Source organism: Takifugu rubripes, chromosome 3 (assembly GCF_901000725.2).
Source record: "Takifugu rubripes chromosome 3, fTakRub1.2, whole genome shotgun sequence".
Lineage (NCBI taxonomy): Eukaryota > Metazoa > Chordata > Actinopteri > Tetraodontiformes > Tetraodontidae > Takifugu > Takifugu rubripes.
Window position 1 is genome coordinate 3,454,995 of NC_042287.1, and position 17,798 is coordinate 3,472,792.

The 17,798-nt window shown below is 46.5% G+C and overlaps 1 protein-coding gene and 1 non-coding gene across 2 annotated transcripts in view; one reads left to right on the top strand and one right to left on the bottom strand.

The window, feature by feature from the left end:
• Window positions 1-1,872: 1,872 nt before the first annotated feature.
• Window positions 1,873-17,798, bottom strand: part of LOC115249227 (adherens junction-associated protein 1-like) — a 34,203-nt gene continuing 18,277 nt past the window's right edge. Inside the window, exons 3-6 of the mRNA XM_029834191.1 lie at window positions 10,261-10,348; window positions 9,881-10,123; window positions 7,723-7,855; window positions 1,873-7,044 (exon numbers count right to left, since the gene is read on the bottom strand). Of these exons, the coding sequence (XP_029690051.1) occupies window positions 7,783-7,855; window positions 9,881-10,123; window positions 10,261-10,348 (404 nt within the window). The 3' untranslated portion in view covers window positions 1,873-7,044; window positions 7,723-7,782. The remainder of the gene's footprint in view (window positions 7,045-7,722; window positions 7,856-9,880; window positions 10,124-10,260; window positions 10,349-17,798) is intronic.
• On the top strand, window positions 16,606-16,678 carry trnak-uuu (transfer RNA lysine (anticodon UUU)). Its single transcript has one exon. It is a non-coding gene; the product is annotated as a tRNA-Lys (tRNA).

The window sequence follows — 17,798 nt, forward strand, 5'->3', positions numbered from 1 at the left end:
TGGAAAGTTGGACAAAATGTTTGCTGCTGAGACTAGCTTCACACGTCCAGATGTGTGAGCAGAATCATAGCTAATCAGGGCCAAAACCAAGCTTAAATTCCTGTGTTTCCCTCGTCCAACACTTGAATCCACAGATGAAGTTTTGCTAAACTTTGGGACTCTTCATCCAGCAGGAAAACAAGGTAGCGACTTTTGCCACTTTCTTAATCACTTTCTTGTAAACTCAGATGAAAACATTTGCTGTGGAACTGCTACCATCCGCTGATCTGTAAGAAATTCCTCAGCTTTTTTAAACTACCATTTTTGAGTCAGCTGTGTTTGTCCTCTGGGGACCACGGATGTGTCCGTGCGTGTCTGTTTGTGGGTTGCAACATTGAACATCGGCCGTGCTCAGAAAGGTTTAATCAATGCTCCTATTATTGGCTGACTGCTACAGATAAGAAGAAAAGCCGAGCAGAGTTTTCACACCATAATGAAGGGGGGAAAATAGCTTTCGCACCACTTATGGCTCCGGCTGCACGTCTGTCATCGCAGCTTTTAATGCAGGAAGACTTCAGCGCTAGTTATTTTCACCACAAGCAAGTGCTCTAAAAGGCAATATCTGCAAGATAATAACAAGAATAAAAGGCCCCTCTGAAGAGTCCACCGATGCGTAAATGCTAAATAATAGTCCTGAAATCAGCAACGGAGGCACAAAATGATAATTTCAGCCAAGACACAGGTGTTTCATGGACTTTAAACAGACTTTCCATGTTGTATTTGAGATATAGGCTCTACTTTTAATGAGAAATGACTGGAATATTAGTTAAAACATGCACACACACATTTGTGTGGGTGAGTTTTCTTTTCAATTGTGACTGTATTATTTTTTTACATTTGGGGAGGTTTCCAACCCGGAACCCCAAATTTCTGCGGGTGGTTAAATTGATCTTCACTCCGGGTCGTGGAGTTGGGTCGGATACTTATTCCTGTGTTTGCAGCTGTATCGTCTGGGAACATGTAGCTTGTTCTGTGTGAATTTTTATGAAGGAGTCATCTCTGATAACACATGCAGGCGAACAGTTTTGTAGGAGAAATCGATAAATTAAGAACTTAAAAATCTCTCGCCTGTGATATCGGTTATATCTCATTAATCTTTATATCAACTTAAATGATCCCTGCTTCACTTCCTGGCCAATATAAGTCGGATTTAAATGTAAATATTGGTTTGGTCTCACCTGGAAGAAAAAAGTGGCCTAAATCAGATTTTTTTTTTTGAGACTGAACCTCACAGGCGTCTTGAAATCTGACTTTGAATCAGAACCAAATCAGATACGGGCCAGATGTTTTGTCGGAAGTCACGTCACATTTCATCCGTCCGCCTCACAACCGGCAGTGATAGAGGAGGGAGTCATTGGAAGGACAGAGAACTGGAGGACTGTTTGGACGTGTGCTCAAGCTGTGATGAGAGCTTTCTGCCCCGACTGATCTCTATTCTAGATGATGCCGCCACACCTCTGAGGAACTGCGGCCGTTGCAAGAGTCAGACATTAAAAGTGGTGTAGAGCCGCACAAAAAATAAAAGGAAAACGCATCCGAACTGAAAGAGCTGCCGTGTTACGGGAGCCATTAGTAGCAGATTAATACATTCGGAACAGTTTGTTCATTCATTCAGTCTGTCTGTTCTATTAGATCAATAATTCACACGCACCTTCACTGTTGTTTCATTAATTTAGCGGTCAAATGCAAACATTAAAGTATGAATGTAATAATACTTGAAATGGCATCAATCATTGACGTGTTAACCAAGCATTGCTCATTCCATATGCCGCATTATTTAAGCAGACAGCAGCTCCATCCCTTTCAAACAAACCCCTTATAACACAGGCCCAGGTTGTTTTACATTTTATTAATAGCAACATCAGAGTACTAAATGTACAGAGGACGAGTCCAATGAGAATCGCATTTACAGTGCTTGCAAATACAGAGCTTAGTAGTACAAGAGTAACCGAATCAAAGTCACCTGGCGATCGAAACATTTACCAATAACTACAAAAAGAAGAGGTGTGATCCATTAGACACAAAATCAAAAGTTGTACAACATTTAGCCGTCACAGAGACAGACTGGAGTCCCTTCTGTGGAGGTGTGTCGTGTGTGCGTGTGTGTGTGTTTGAGTGTGTGTGTCTTTGTCTATACCATAGTCTCATACAAAATCGAACAGAGGTACTCATCGATATATTAAACACAAATATAAAAGTTTCAGAGTCACAAAGTACAAACTTCAGTTTTATGGCGGTAACACAACTGGAGTCACGCCCCCTTGTGGTGGGTGTGAACGGTGGGCGTTGTCGGCACGCATGAGAAAACAACTGTGTTCCTTCCCCGAAAAAAAAAAAAAGAGGTTTACAAAACAAAGCTATACAGTTTCCAGCCACCTTAAACGCGGTTTTGAACTCTCCGAGCAGCTGGATAACGAGCAGACCCGAGTTCAAGTTGGCTTTAAGTCACCTACAGCTCGACCAGAGCAAGAACATGGCGGCTAGTCTCCAGCTCAGCGAGGATTATGGGAGAATGGTGATGCTGCAAAGCAACACTTGTATTTCTTGTTCGTATTTTTAACTTCCCAACCCTTTCCTGTACCGATAAGCGCTGACGGCTGTGGAGATCCGTCCCCGTTCCAGGAGGAAATGGAACGATGAGCCGAGGAGCGCGAGCCTTCTGTGTTAGATTAGTGGTTTCTGAGAAACAATGACAGGCTACAGTCTAAGAATGGCTTAAAAGCAGATTAAGATACATATCAGCTATAACATCGTCGCCTCTTTGAGTTTTATCGTCCACATGTGTAGTTCCTTTCCTTTCCCTGCTGAGTGTCACCTGACTCTTTTCCCACGCTGCCACCAAAGCTATATGAGGGAGGGGTTTGCTATGCTAAGACGCCAGACGTCTGCGATTAAAACTGTGTCAATACATGGATACGGGACATTGGTTCCTCCCCTTTCATGCCGGCTCCCAGTGATATTTGGAGGGGAAACGAACCTTGGCTTTAGGGATATTCAGTCAGCTCCAAACAACATCTGTCAATCACTTCTCCTCGGTATCTCTGACGTGCAAACAGGAGTCACGATCCCTGAAAATGAGCGAGCGAGTCATCTCTCATCCCGACACGCACCGCGCTGCTGATTGATAGCTTGCTTGAGCGGAAGGTTCGGAGGGATGTACGAGATTCATTTCCTGTGAGAAAAGGCATGTCGAGTCTTTGGTGTCTGGCTCAGACTTCCCCCAACCTCTCTGATGTCTCTGAAGCCCCTTTTCCTGCCAGTCCTGCTCTCATATTCCGTTCCCCCCCACCATAAAGCCGAATTTAGCGGGAACACATTACGCACCAGCTGTTCGGAAATACAAACCGAAAAGGCGAAAAAGTCGGAAACGCATTTCCATACAGATCAGTTTGATTTCATGTGTGGATGGAAATGAAAGAGGGGGAGGTGTGCACGTGTCAGATGGTCCGGCCGTGCTCGCTTAATATGTATCGGCCGACCTTTTTTCACAGACGAATCAGGATCTGCGTTTCCCTGGAAGTGCAGCAGAACAAGAAAGCAGAGCAACAAGAAATTCCAGTGTTGACAAATCTGTCACCTGTGATTTGGACATCCATCCATGGACATTGGAGGATTTGTCGATGCACCGTGTCTAAAGATCCAACAAGGACTCCGCATTGTTTATTACTAAGCTGTTAGCAGATCCTTGGCTTGGGAAAATTCAAGTGGACGTTTCTGGACAGTTTTTTCGAAGACTTTTCAACCCTTCGACCTGGACGACTGAGAATGATCATCGACAGTTAGCGAGCGTGAGTGGCAAAAGGGGCTCCCCCGTCGTTTGTGGTTGGATGTAATGGGGAACCATACTGGGTCGCACCTCTTGTCTAGCCGCCAATATTCGGAATACACACAGCTGACGGTGGAAACATGAGCAAACCGTGCTGTTCCACACTGACCTGAACTGTACTGCTCGCTTGAAATGCAGCTTAATCACAACTCGGGCTTTGCGTGTCATGTGGAGAAGAACCCAGGGAACATTTTCGTCTATCTACATTTAAAGGATCGTTTGGAATTCATGCAACTTTAGTCTCCTCTTTCCATCTTTTGTTGAAAACTTTGTATCCAAAAACATTTGATGTTAAGATCCTGGAATTCAGAGACGCCAGACTATTGAACGGAAGAGTTCTGACAAAATAAAGGTGGTGGAATTTTAAAAAGTATACAAAACCAAGCTGTTGGAGTTACTGGCCAACAACCAGTAAGGCCTAGGTTGAACACTTTTGAGAACATACTGCCCATTTGCCCGCTGATCTCAATGCCATCAGAACTGATCTAGTCAGAACTGATCTGACTCGGAATAGAAAGACATTGCTAGTTCACTTACTTTGAGGCAGATGCTAACTTGAACATGCTAACATGTTTTACAATGTTGTGTAACTCTTTGATGTTCAGCAACAACAGCTGAGTTCCGTACTTTGCCCCTTAATATCGCTTCAGGTTCTTTTCAGCCTGTGTTACATCCAAGTGTTGGACACAATCAACAGCTAACATCACTAAAAAGACTTAAATAACACCGCACGGATCCTACAAAACATCGATTGTGATTGTTTAGTGGAATCAGGTTACAGGTAATGTCAAAAGAGAAGCAAGCACATCTTTTCATTCATCCAATCGTCATTCCCTGATTGCTTCATGTGACCGTAAATGCTAGTCTGAGTGTTTGGGATCATTCATTCCTGGTATGATTGTGGAAACATATATACAAATACAAAAGGAGAAGTTAATACAGAGTGAGGATGCAAACCAATCGCAGTTTAGTTGGTTTTCTTGGCAGCTACTGTTGGACTTGAATGAATTGAATTTCTGGGATGCAACCTTAAGCTGAAGTCGAAGAACTGAAACAACAGGAAGTCACTGATGTTCTGGCCGACCGTGAACACAACAGAACCAAAGACACTGTGGGATTCCAAGCCGATCAGCGCTCTTTCACACGTTCTGCTTGGAAAGGGTTCTCCAGTCTCTGAACTACTGCAGCGTCTACTGAAGTATTATAGTGGTTAGCTAAAGTTATAATACAAGTACTGCCCGAGAAGTGCAGATAGGAAGCTTGGCACAAGGTTAGTTCTGTCTGAAAAGAAATACTGCCGTTACACATGTAAACAAAGACACTATCCCCATCCTAGATTAAACCTTCCCAAAAACTGGAGAGGCCTTGAAAAATATAACACACCTGTACACAAATAGAAGCAAATATATAGAAAATACATTTACACATGTATAATATACAGCAAGTTTTGCAACCCTCTTTCTATTAATACTCTTCGTTCCAAAAAATAGAGGTTACGTCGGATACTCCCCAGTTTAGCACGCACAGGTGAGGCTGAAGTGAGGCGTGGGTCGTTTTTTTGTTTCTTTTGTTTGTTTGTTTTTTGTCTCGTGGATGGGCAACAGCGGAACATTTGCACCACAGTGTTCTTCCCAGACTGTCTCAGCACGGAATGATTCACATTTACTGATGCTGATCTCATTGGGACAAACCTGCTGACTCAAAGAAAACCACCAAAGGGGGATTAAACCCTTCCTGTACATATTGCTGTCTGCAGCCAAACATGTTTACAATTGCAGAATTGTACTTTGTGCTTTGTTCAGGCCCGCAGCACAACAGAAGGTAGATAAATAGCCGTCTTTTTAGCACGCGTGGTGATTTGTTCTTAGAACTTTGTGGTTTATAGCAAATGCACCGGTGCTAAAAGGCTCTCAGGAGAGCAGAACTGTCCCTCCTATCCAGTTTTCCCTCACACTGACTTGACAGAGACAGATAATTTTGTAGAATTGTTCTGTTTTTCACCACATTCCTTCCATCATATATCTCTAAGCTAGTGGTCTGGGAACGTCCCACTTTAGCAGGCTTTAGCAGCTCCTTTAAAAACATGCTGGTCCATACTTGTGTTTCTATTCCAGCTACCTGGTAAATATTTTGGGCAGTACTCACTGACGACCTGTGGAAGCCACTGTCAGTGTTGCAGCTCAGGTCTAAATGGTCATAATTTAGCACGGGAAGCTGCTGGAAACAACGAAAAAAGTGCGCAAGCAGCAGAGCTAGTCGGACCTGAGGCAGTTATGATATCTGATAAATCCACTGCTATAGATTAGCCAAAATATGCATTTATCGTAAGACTTTTTTTTTTTTACACGAGGAGCAGACTTGGGATAAATAGCAACGAGTGCTATAGGTTAGCTTTCCTAATTTAGGGTGTTTTTTTATGATCAGATGGGAGTATTTGATTAACTTAGAAGAATCCCAAGTGTTTCGGACCTCCACCGTTAAGTGTAAAAAAATAGATAAAACTACTATGTATTTTTCTTAAAATGGGACAACAGTTTGAGAAGCATATGTTTTCTTTTCTCCATCATCTCTCTTTTCCCACTGAATACAATACAGTTTCATGTAAATAGTTTTGACTCATTTTTGTAACACAATTCTTAAAACTAGTTCAAAACATATACAAATACATTTGTGTAACATTTTTATCGTTCACATTTCTTTAAAAAAGGAAAACAAAAGTGTAGTTGGAGTGGATATAGGGTTAATATAGCACTCTTTGTTCTGTCCATCGGTTGATCTTTAAGCCTCCTTCTACCCAGGTTTTGGCACATAGTGGCATTATTGGCACATTGTTCAGAATAACAGTTCTTCCTCCACCCACGGCAGCTTCAAGGGTTCCATTTTCCCCCCCAAAAAGTCAAGTGTTTTACTTCCTCCATGTTTTTTTTTCTTTTTCTTTTTCGTAGACGATGTCCAGAGTCATTCCCTCACACATCTGGTAAATACACCGAGCAGTACTCCATCTAAACGACTACGCATGTGTTTCTGGAGATACGGGGAGAGGGCAGCGGTGCGGCTGCTCTGCTTGTCATCTCTAGAAAAATAAAAATATCTTCGCATGTTGTCCAAAGAGAGATCACGCTAATTTACAAAAAAGAGATGTTTTTTGTGTGTGTGTGTCTCCTTTGTCCAGCTGGGTCCTGTGGAGATGCAGAGAAGAAGGTTATCTGAGCGATGAAGGGTCATGTGATTCGGAAACTACAATATATGAACGTCTCAGAAGGATCATATGGGATCTTATTGCAAGAGGCGAGTACAAAGCAGAGCTGCCTGAGACTAATGCGTGTCCAGACAACAGCGAGGCGCTGTCCTCTAACTACCTGCGGGCAATCTTTTTCTTTTAAAATCTGGGTCAATAGCTGACGTTGCGCCTCCCCCCGGGCTTCCAGCGACACCGTGGGGCTGAAGCATGTGTTTAACTTTCACACTTTGAATATCGAATGCGGGCCGTGCTGGCATACATTAACGGTGAGCAGAGAAAACGTGTCGCCAGTCAATTCAAAGTGCTTCTTTACCCCCCACCATTTCAAAACTGTACGCTGTTAATGTAAAGCGTAGATATAGGCACAAATGTGAGTATAGTGGTTAATAGTGAGATATACAGAGTTGCTAACTGCTGATCTAAAGCTGCAGCAAACTGCTGCTATCAGGCCCAGTTTGATAGGTACAATCTGGACTGTAGCACCATAATTCACCAAAAAGGCAAACATATGGCGAGTTCCCCTCTATTCCCAAAGTGGGGCAGCATCACCGCGGGGAACCAGGCGACGGAGGCCCGGACGCTGATTTGCAAGGGGACAAAGTAGTCCGACACCTACCGGAGCGTTAATCCAAGAAGTCCTTTCCGCCCGCAGGAAGCGAACAAGGCCTTTGACTCGTCAGCACGAGATCTCGAACCACTTCTCCGAAACAAAGGCCACGGGGATCAGCTGTCTCTCGGTGGGGGAGGGTCTGAAGGGGAAGACAGAGAAAGGAGTGGACTCACAATGATAAAACATGATTCAGCTGAGCCACGCTAATAAACTTTAAATGCTATTCCGTGGCCTGCGGTGCTAATCTGGGCCGTTATCTCCGCGCTGCTGTCAACGCTGTACCTGCGCCACAGATAATGGTCAAAGATTCATCGGGAACGTCCTAATCTTTCGGTCATCGCTAACATTTAAATCCATGCTCCGGGTCCACCAGATGACTGGTGGCATCCTCATTGTGAATGTCTCCCAGGGTTTGGACACGCAGCGTGTGACCCTGTCCTCACCGGCCCTGCTGCTTTGACCACTGTTATCTCCTCAGACACCGGGCGCCGTCAAAGCTCCGCCGAGCTCATTGGCGCTTCACGTACAGCACAAATGACAGTTTGAGGTATTAAACGCACTTGCGAGTGTAAGTGAGAGAGACACCTCCTCTCTAAGACTCTCACAGACGCTGCGTCTCCCAGCCCCAGACGCAGCGTATATTAGCATGTCGGTAAACATGGACGCGCTGTGCGCATCTCCAGACTGCTAAATATGGCAGCACTATCAGATGTGGGAGGTGGCTTCTTTAACACCAGTGAAAGCTGCAGCTGTGTGGAGCTGATGGAGGACAATGGCGTGACAAGGGGACCCACTTTAGGTGCCGGTTTCCTGCTTTCTTCTATAGGAATGGTCGGAGTGATCCAAGCGTTTTACAATGAAAAATGGCTGAATTTAGTTGAACCTGATATATTTGTATGTATATATACATATACTGTATATAGGTTGATCTAATGTGATTTCATACGATTCTGTTGTCTTGTGTTGAGCATTGTGTTGAAGACACTTGGTCTAAACTTGCACCTCACTTTGCTGATTATAATGTACTTCTGCATGTATTATATGTATGTATGTATTATATGTATGTATGTATGTATGTATGTATTGCATGATCTATGCCTCCCCTCTCCCTCTCCTCTCCTCTCCTCCCCTCCCCACCTCACCTCTCCTCTCCTCTCCTCTCCTCTCCTCTCCTCTCCTCCCCTCCCCACCTCACCTCACCTCTCCTCTCCTCTCCTCTCCTCTCCTCTCCTCTCCTCTCCTCTCCTCTCCTCTCCTCTCCTCTCCTCTCCCTCTCCTCTCCTCTTTCTCCTCTCCTCTCCTCTCCTCTCCTCTCCTCTCCTCTCATCTCCTCTCCCCTCTCTCCTCTCCTCTCCTCTCCCCTCTCCTCTCCTCTCCTCTCCTCTCCTCTCCTCTCCTCTCCTCTCCTCTCCTCTCATCTCCTCTCCTCTCCTCTCCTCTCCTCTCCCTCTCCTCTCCTCTCCTCTCCTCTCCTCCCCTCTCCCTCTCCTCTCCTCTCCTCTCCTCTCCTCCCCTCCCCACCTCACCTCTCCTCTCCTCTCCTCTCCTCCCCACCTCACCTCTCCTCTCCTCTCCTCTCCTCTCCTCTCCTCTCCTCTCCTCTCCTCTCCTCTCCTCCCCTCCCCACCTCACCTCACCTCACCTCACCTCTCCTATCCTCTCCTCTCCTCTCCTCTCCTCTTATCTCCTCTCCCCTCTCTCCTCTCCTCTCCTCTCCTCTCCTCTCCTCTCCTCTCCTCTCCTCTCCTCTCCCCTCCCCTCCCCTCCCCTCTCCTCTCCTCTCCTCTCCTCTCCTCTCCTCTCCTCTCCTCTCCTCTCCTCTCCTCTCCTCTCCTCTCCTCTCTCTTTACCCCCCCATCAGCAGGAGGGTCCCCCTACATGAGCCTGGTCCTGCTCAAGGTTTCTTCCTGTTAAAGGGGAGTTTTTCCTTGCCACTGTTGCTTGTTTGGGGATCAGGCCCTGGGATTCTGGAAAGGGTCTAGAAACAATTTTGATTGTAAAAGACGCTATATAAATAAAAAATGATTGATTGATTGATTGGTTGATTGATTGATTGATTGATTGAATGATTGATTGATTGATTACCAGACAGGTATTGGTTGGGAACTGCAGGAGGACACGGAGCTCATAAAGGAGCTCATAAAGGAGCTCCGGGCTGTCATACCTGTTTCCATTGTAAGCAGACTTGTAGACGGGCGTCTGCTGGATCATCTCGTCGGTGTAGATGGGCACGGCGGTGCGAACGCACTCGTGCGAGCACTGCAGGCTGTCGTTGTAGGCAGTGAATATGTCCACCTTGCTGGGCACCCTGGCTGGGGTGAAGTCGGTCAGGTTCTGGCAGCTCTCCTCCTGCTGGTGGATCTTCCGCTGGTGGCTATTGTGGCGGCCGTTCCCAGACTGCGCACAGCTACAAAAACACGCACCAAAGACAAGAAACAAACATAAAATCATACCGTGCAACCTGGGCCGCCGCCGGGCCAGATCGCCTGCAGCCGTTCTGCTGCGGACGCCGACCTCAGAGTAGAGCAAAGGAAACTTTCCTACCAGTTTTTAAGGACCAGCGTTGTGATCAAGGCTGCGATAACCATGATGAGAGACACAGTGATTGTGATTATCTGGTGGACAGCCAAACCTGCGAGAAGACAGACCCACAGAAGGGAGCGTTTCATCAATCACAAGAGGGAAACGGTTGAGATCTACTGGTCTCTTCAGTTGTTCTGTGCTTAACACACACACACACACACACACACGCACGCACTCTGCAGCGGAATGAAAGGAGCACTCTGGAAAACACAGAATGATTTGCTCTTCAGTAAGTATTGATGACACTGTCTCTCATCCCCCACCGCTCATAATGTAAGAGAAATCTGAATTATTTAATGGCGGCATGGCTGACTGTACTTTCTGAGCAAAAGTAACTCCGAAGAGTTCGTCTCAGGGGTTTTTAATCGGAGCATTAAAGGAGATCAAAGTGCTTGATCTCATCTATAGAAAAACAATAAATATTTGATTCAGTTGTAAACCAGAGACAGTTTAATGGGATCTACACAAGTGAGCGGTAGCAATTAGACATGTTAGACCTCCGATAAGGCAACGAGTCCTCAACACGTGCACAGGAGAGCGAGCACGTCTGATAACCAGATGAGTTTGTGCAGCGTCAAACTGGGCCAAATGAATATTAACAGGGCCTCTGTGTGCATATCAATGACTCCTCGTTGCTCTGTGCGAACCGCAGGAAATGCAGAATTATTTTTTTCCTTGTGTTACACATGCGCGTCAACAGCTAAATTAGAAAAAGGTTTTCAAATATATATCATTTTGCGGCAAAGTGGGTAAAAAAAAGCCTCATAGCTGGAATGTTGTGCATTTGTTTTTAGTCCCTGTGCCTGCGTGGGCTTTCTCGCTACTCTAGTTTCCTCCCACAGGCTAAAACATCCACGTTTGGGTTGTCAGATTTCCTATAGGTGTGAGTGTGTGACTGAATGTGTGACATGATGCACTGCTGACCTGTTCAGGAGCTGCCTCTCCTCTTGCTTGATGACTACTGGGAATTTGTGGTCATGATCTCCACAGTATTTGAGATCCTCTAGCGATGAACTTGTCTCTCTTATGGAAAATCCCTGTCCGATTCAACCTCCAGTGCTACTCAAGGGCTGTGAACATTCACATGGTCGCTCTGTGCAACGCAACCCCCCCCAACGCCGATGTTTCGATTCAAGTATTTTGATCCCTCTGGCCTCGGTATTATCACAGCTGCACAATAATACCAGAAAATGATGATTGCACACAGCTTCCAGGGACATCTCCCAGGTATCCACCTTGGTATTTTTTAAATGTGAGAGACAGGCAAAAGCCATTAAATTCAATTCTTGGAATTAATGCCGCCTGCTCATATGCTCCTATTTTACTAGATATGGACGTGCACCGAAGGACTCTTTGTTCTGTACGGCTAAAGCACAAAAGCATTGTTCTTCTTTACACTCCTAAGACCCCTGTGTTAGCTGATCTGTCACTTTTGACAGTAATCCACTAAGAAAACACATGTGAGGATTAGTGTGTCTATTCAATTGCACTTATGGAAACTGTAATTTGTGTGTGTGTGTATGTGTGCAAGGGTACGTGATACAGCATGAGAGGAGGATATGACACCCCTGGGGGAGGTGATGCGTGCTGTAGGACCACAATAAGAGAGACAGAAAGGGGCCTTTTTGATAACATAAAAAATGCTCACGTGGGCTTTATTCATCTCGCCCCTCCATCAGGTCACTGTCTGGCCGCTGATTTAAGCCAATTTGTCTTCGGGGGGGCTCAAAAGGAAGTGCTGCTCAGTCATTTTGGACAGGCGCGCGACCTCTCCTCTACCTGAACAAAGTTCTTGAAGATAAAGGGACCTTCGAAGCGAACCAGGTCAGCCTCAGACTGATGATTTTTCACTTTGGTTGGGATGACGGCTCACCCACTAACCTAGCATCAACCTCCGAATTTTCAGGAAGAGTTTGCAGTTATCAATCCATAAAATAACAGCTTTGCAAGTCCAGACATACAGAGGTTGCCCTTGACCCTTGATCGATATGCCGGGCCTCCTCTGAGAGTTGTGTCACGCCATAATCAAGATATACACTGATGGTAATGACGGGATTCTATTCTGTAGACCCGAAAAACACTTAAGGAGTAAATCACTTTAATTACCCCAATAAAGATACAAACATGAAATCCAGGACAGAGAGAACCACGTTAATTCTGTAATGACCTCATTTTCGGGGTTTAAAGGTGGAGTGGTAATGGAGCTGATAATGACGTGGATGACAAACCTGAGCGTAGAGGCCAGTTCTATTTTCGTCCAGAACCGTGCATTTGGCCCGGCTATCTACGCCTCATCATGTCCCGCGCTCGAGTTTGGCCTTTAACGGTCACCTTGCTGTAGCGACTCGTGGTTTGGGGTTTTTGTTGGGTCACTACCAAGCAAAGGCAGCTATGAGGGAGCCAGATAAAAAGAGAGAAGAAGAGAAGGGGGGCACGCAGAGGTGGAGCAGCTAGCGTGCGACCGCCGCGGCAGCAGGATCTGAGCCCTCATCAAATGCTCCCAGGGTAAAAAAAAAGAAAAAGAAATGAGATTCGTGGCCTTCTCGCCACGACAGTTTGATGAAAATGTCAAAGAAATCTCTTCTTGCAACCTTCTTTTAATAAGTCAGTGTGTAACAGCTTCAGGAGGACACAAGGCGCCATCAATGAACGTGCACGGTGGGAACTCCTGGAATTTCACAGCGCCAGCTCCCTGGCCCCCATCTTTGAAGGCGAATGTTTCACCATGTCTTACCCCCCCGAACTTAAATGAAACTTTTCAGGCCTCTGCAGGACCACGAGGCTTCTGACATGGTGGCCCCTGTCCCGTCTCGCTGGCACAGAACCCTGCCCCCCAGAGCTGAGCGTCACGGCAAAGGGTCCAATTTTAGATTTTAGTTCTTTTTATTTTTGAATTTGGAAAAAAAACCTGTTCATTCTCCTTCACTGTCATTCTGGACTACTGAGTATGGATTGAGAATAGAATATTTCCCTGAAAATGCTCCAACGTCGGCCAGTTTTGCCTCTTTCAAACGATCGCCTCTCCTTCACAGCGGCACACAGAAGCCACGGGCTGGTTCTCCATTTTCACTGCAGCTACATAGACCAGAGCCTCATTAAATGCCAAGACTGTAGAGAAAGTCAGAGTGATACTCACACACTGAAAAACCTATCATTTATAGATCTGTATTGCCTTCAAATGTGCGTCTTCTTTTTTTTTTTTATTCAAGTGCAGGTTATTTTTACTAGTCTAACTGCACATGCGAGCCATGGGCTTTGTACTACGGTTCAAACGGGCTTTCATGCGGCTCGCAGAGATATAAGTCAATTATATAGCGCCGGTTAGACAGGATGGATGTCTGAACGCGGAACATTTGTGTGGGTAGAACACGAAGGCACGGCGGAACAAATGACTTCCTGAAGGGTGGAATGGTCAGAATAACGTAACTCAGATCTACTACTAACAAATTGTTTTTATTCTAATTTTAGTCATGTATGTTTGACTTTCCCAGGTTTTTCCACCAACGAAAGGCTGCAAAATGGCGCAAAGAGGCAGGAGTCGCAACACTCAACCATGAGTTCACCAAGGTCATACGCTCTGGAGCGGAGTTTACATTTCTGGCAAGAGATATTCATAAACCGCAGCAGGAAATGAACAAAAGAGGTTTTGCATTCTCAACATATTGCCAAAACCCCGAATCCATTCGCTCATTTCCCTTCAGTAATGACTTCATAGCATTTGCAGCTAAAGTCATTTTCATGAACAAGTTCATGATTGAGCCTTGAAATGACGGAGTACGCATTGTTAGATTACATATGGGTCAATTTCTATTAAGTTTCTATTAACATTCCAAGTATACAGTATGAGACAGAACGTGCTCCGTCATTTGATGGAAAAGGCTAAAACAGAATGAAGGTGAACGAACCGTGGATGTGCGGCGAGAGCCCATTTACCCCGGCATTAGTGGGAGATCTATCGCTTGTGTGTAAAGTGGGCCACCTGTATGCAGCATTAGGACCTGCCAGTCTCTGCGGCAGGAGTCATTTAGGGCTGATGGCACCTTCATCGACGCAATCATGCTTAAAAGCTCTTGAAAAATGCGGGAACGGCCCTTCATTTGCACGCCAGAGTGGCCCGGCTCCCACGAGTCCCAGAGTGGCTGAAAACAGTCAGTGCGGTTCAGGAAGGCTGGAAAACAAGTAAAAGGAGCAGGAGACCACCTCCCAACGGGGGACCATCCCAGTTTCAGCGGCCGTGGAAAAGGCTGCCTTCCCGGGGCCTCTCCGCTCAGTCATCCGGAAAATTTGAGCTGTCAGTTTGGATTTCTTATTTCAACCCAAAAGATCGCGTGAATTATTTACCCGGCAAACTGTTTGTCTGCGTTTCCTTCGCACAACAAGATTCCCTCACTTCTCTCTTCCTTTTCCTCTCTGCACGCTCCCTTTTCAAAATCCTGCTCTAATCCTGACAGACGGATCCTGTATCCAAAATAGTGCTTGAGTCAACATCTGCACTTCTCTCTTTTTCGGGCAGACATGTCGAGCTGTTGGGGGGGGGACGAGCGAGGGTCTAACAGGAAGGGAAACGGCATCTGCTCGGTCTGGCCCCTCGTCTCCTCTTGGCTTCAACATTGAGGAAGAGGAGCAGGGTTTGATGCTGCACGCCTGTCGCCGGGCATCAGCGTTTATATCCAGATTTAAAACCCGGGAACGGAGATTCATTTTAACCCACTTTATTGAGTCAATACAGAGCGAAATGGAAAGTTTATTGGATTGCTATGGTAACCGTTGGGGAAAAGCGGTTTCTCTCTGTCTCTGTGCGCGTCTTTCTCTGGTGAAGAGGCAGCGTGGTACGCCTCTACAGGTCTAACGCGGGTCACAACGGAGCAGCACGATGTTCACGAGTTCGCGCCTTTAAAAATAAATTCCTGAGGCACTTAACATACATTTTGCATGCGCTCGCTTTGCTCCACAGACCGACTTATTCGCTCCGTTCATTTAACTCGCTGCTCCCTTCAAACTTGACAATGCGAGCGGAAGCCGTATGGATCCATCCCCTCTCCTGCACCGGAACCTCCCCCTTCACTTCTGAAGAGAACGGCGTCTTCTGCTGAGCCGTCGCCAACCGGAGGCATTTAACCTCGCGCCTCTCGGCCCGTCGTGCAAGATGTAAGTTATCAGTAGTGGCTTCACCGGATGCAGGTTTAATCATCTCGTGGCCATAATGGAAGTGACAGCTCCATCTGCGTCGAGTGGAGCACAATCAGTGGGAACAATCAGAGAGCATCTGGACCAACCCCCCCCCACCCCAACCCACTCCCACCTCCAGCGTGGAGGCCAGAGCGCCCGAGAGCGGCTTCAACAGGAGCAGCGGTCGGACAAACAGTGCTTTGATTGTGACTGCTCGAGAGAGAAATGCCAACGACAAATTTATTTCGTCTCCACCGGCATCAAGAGCTGCCCCCTTTCCTGCATTGGGGGCTGGGGGGCGCGTCGACGGCATCCCCGCATTGCAGAAGTGCGACAAAGAGGAGCGGCGGCGAGCTTTCATGCACTTTCTGAGTCATTAAACTGAACCGTCTTGGCCAAATGTCACACGAAAGAAGCCTAATAAAGAAGTCATCTGGGCATGCAGATCCGAGGCGCCTGGCTCATTTCACACGGGGAACGAGAGCCGAACACGTTGTTAGCGGGAATTATAATTGACAGTTTCGGTGCTGGGTGGATCCGTGTCGTGTCACTTTCGCAACGCAATGTTCATTACCAGCGGGAACCAGAGGGACACAAACATCCCCCAAAAACATGCACGGAGTTCTCATTTCTGTGCTCAGAAACTCTAGGAGAACTGGTATCTGGCAGCTGGGGTCATTTTTTTCTTGTAATGGTGGAAAAGGCTGTTTAATGAGCGTCCTCGTTTGTCTGATAATTAGTCTCAAGCAGGGATCAGAAAACTTGCCGTGATTGGCACACAGCAGCACAACCAGTTGGACCCTGTCAACAGGAGGTATTCTTTCCACGCCAAACCACGGTTCCATGCGTGGCGCGGCCCGTCTCGCATAGATTGACAGTTCCTCCTCCCGCCCACTTTAAAATGAGTGGCTGTGTACTGCTAGTGTCAGCAGTTATCTCAAAGGCTATTGCTACCTTTAGCATCTCGTACTTCCGATGCCTGAGATTGAGTCCGCCCCGCAGAACCCTGGAAGAACGCACACACACGCGTGACAAGATGTCTCAGCTCGCAGCACAATACAGGCAGAAGGCAAAGAGCCAGACTGAAAAGAGCTGGCTTCATCTGACTGATCTGGTACAGCAGACAGGTGCTGCAGAGCCTGGGTAGCTCAGTCGGTAGAGCATCAGACTTTTAATCTGAGGGTCCAGGGTTCAAGTCCCTGTTCAGGCGAGCATCTTTCCAAGCTGGGGAAGTGCTAAGGTGTCCTTGAGAGCCTATTTTCACCTATATGCTTTTGAGGTTTGTGGAAGGGCCTGAGGTCTGGAGCCTGTCCCAACCTGCAGCTATTGCTATTGAACGTGCACCTAACCGTGCACACCCATGAGGTGACTCTGCTAACCTCTGCACCTGCTTTTCAGTTCATTACGGCATCGTGTCAGGATCTCCTCCATGGTCTGTGACCAGCCCAGCTACATGTTAAACTTCACTCAGATGATGCTATTCATGGAACAACAGTAATAATCTTTCATTTGTGCTGGTTGCCTACTGCTCATGAGCCACAATGGCTCAGCTTAGAGCAGCGTGAGCGCGCATCCGAGCTTCCGAGGACACTGACTGTCAACGGTTTGCACCAGCCTCATCTGCACACCACCATCATCATCATCAATGCTAATGCTAACAAATAGGCAAAAAAAGAAGGCCAATTCAATGGCATATTTCCACGTCTCGGATTCACTCCTCTCACGTGCTCATAGTCGTCTGCTGGCTTTGATTGTTGCCCTCAGTTGGGACGGTCTGCCCAGCTGACGTTATCTACCTGCCAACAACAACACAAACCTTCTGAGTTGTCTTTCGAATTTTCTATCTATCTAATTGTCCCTCTCACCTCTGCCAAGACTTCACGCTTGAATCATCACCGTCGTCATCCTCAGTACCATCAGCTCACTGGACTCGTTAACGAGCCATCCTTCTTAGCACAGTTGTCAGCTCCCACCAATGTCTGGATGCAGAAGGATTTATTTTTACTAAAAGCTGCTTCTGTTTTTAACGCACTGATGCTCCGATTACTCAGGGTAATCGAGCTGCACCGGTCTCACACCACCACGAAGGAACAGGTGGTGTTCTCCTTTTATTGGCTAGCAGAGGTTCAAAGCTGCAATATTCTAAGAATCATAATGGAATGTGTCTGCGTTGCTATGAAAATACGCCTGAGATGGTTGTCACGGTAACGACATGAGCCCGGTGAAGGAAAAGATTGGGGGGGGGGGGGACATCACATGCGAGTAGAGAGAGGTTATATCTCAATGTTCCGTAGAACCGGGACTAAACGGGTGCATAATGAATGTAGCCT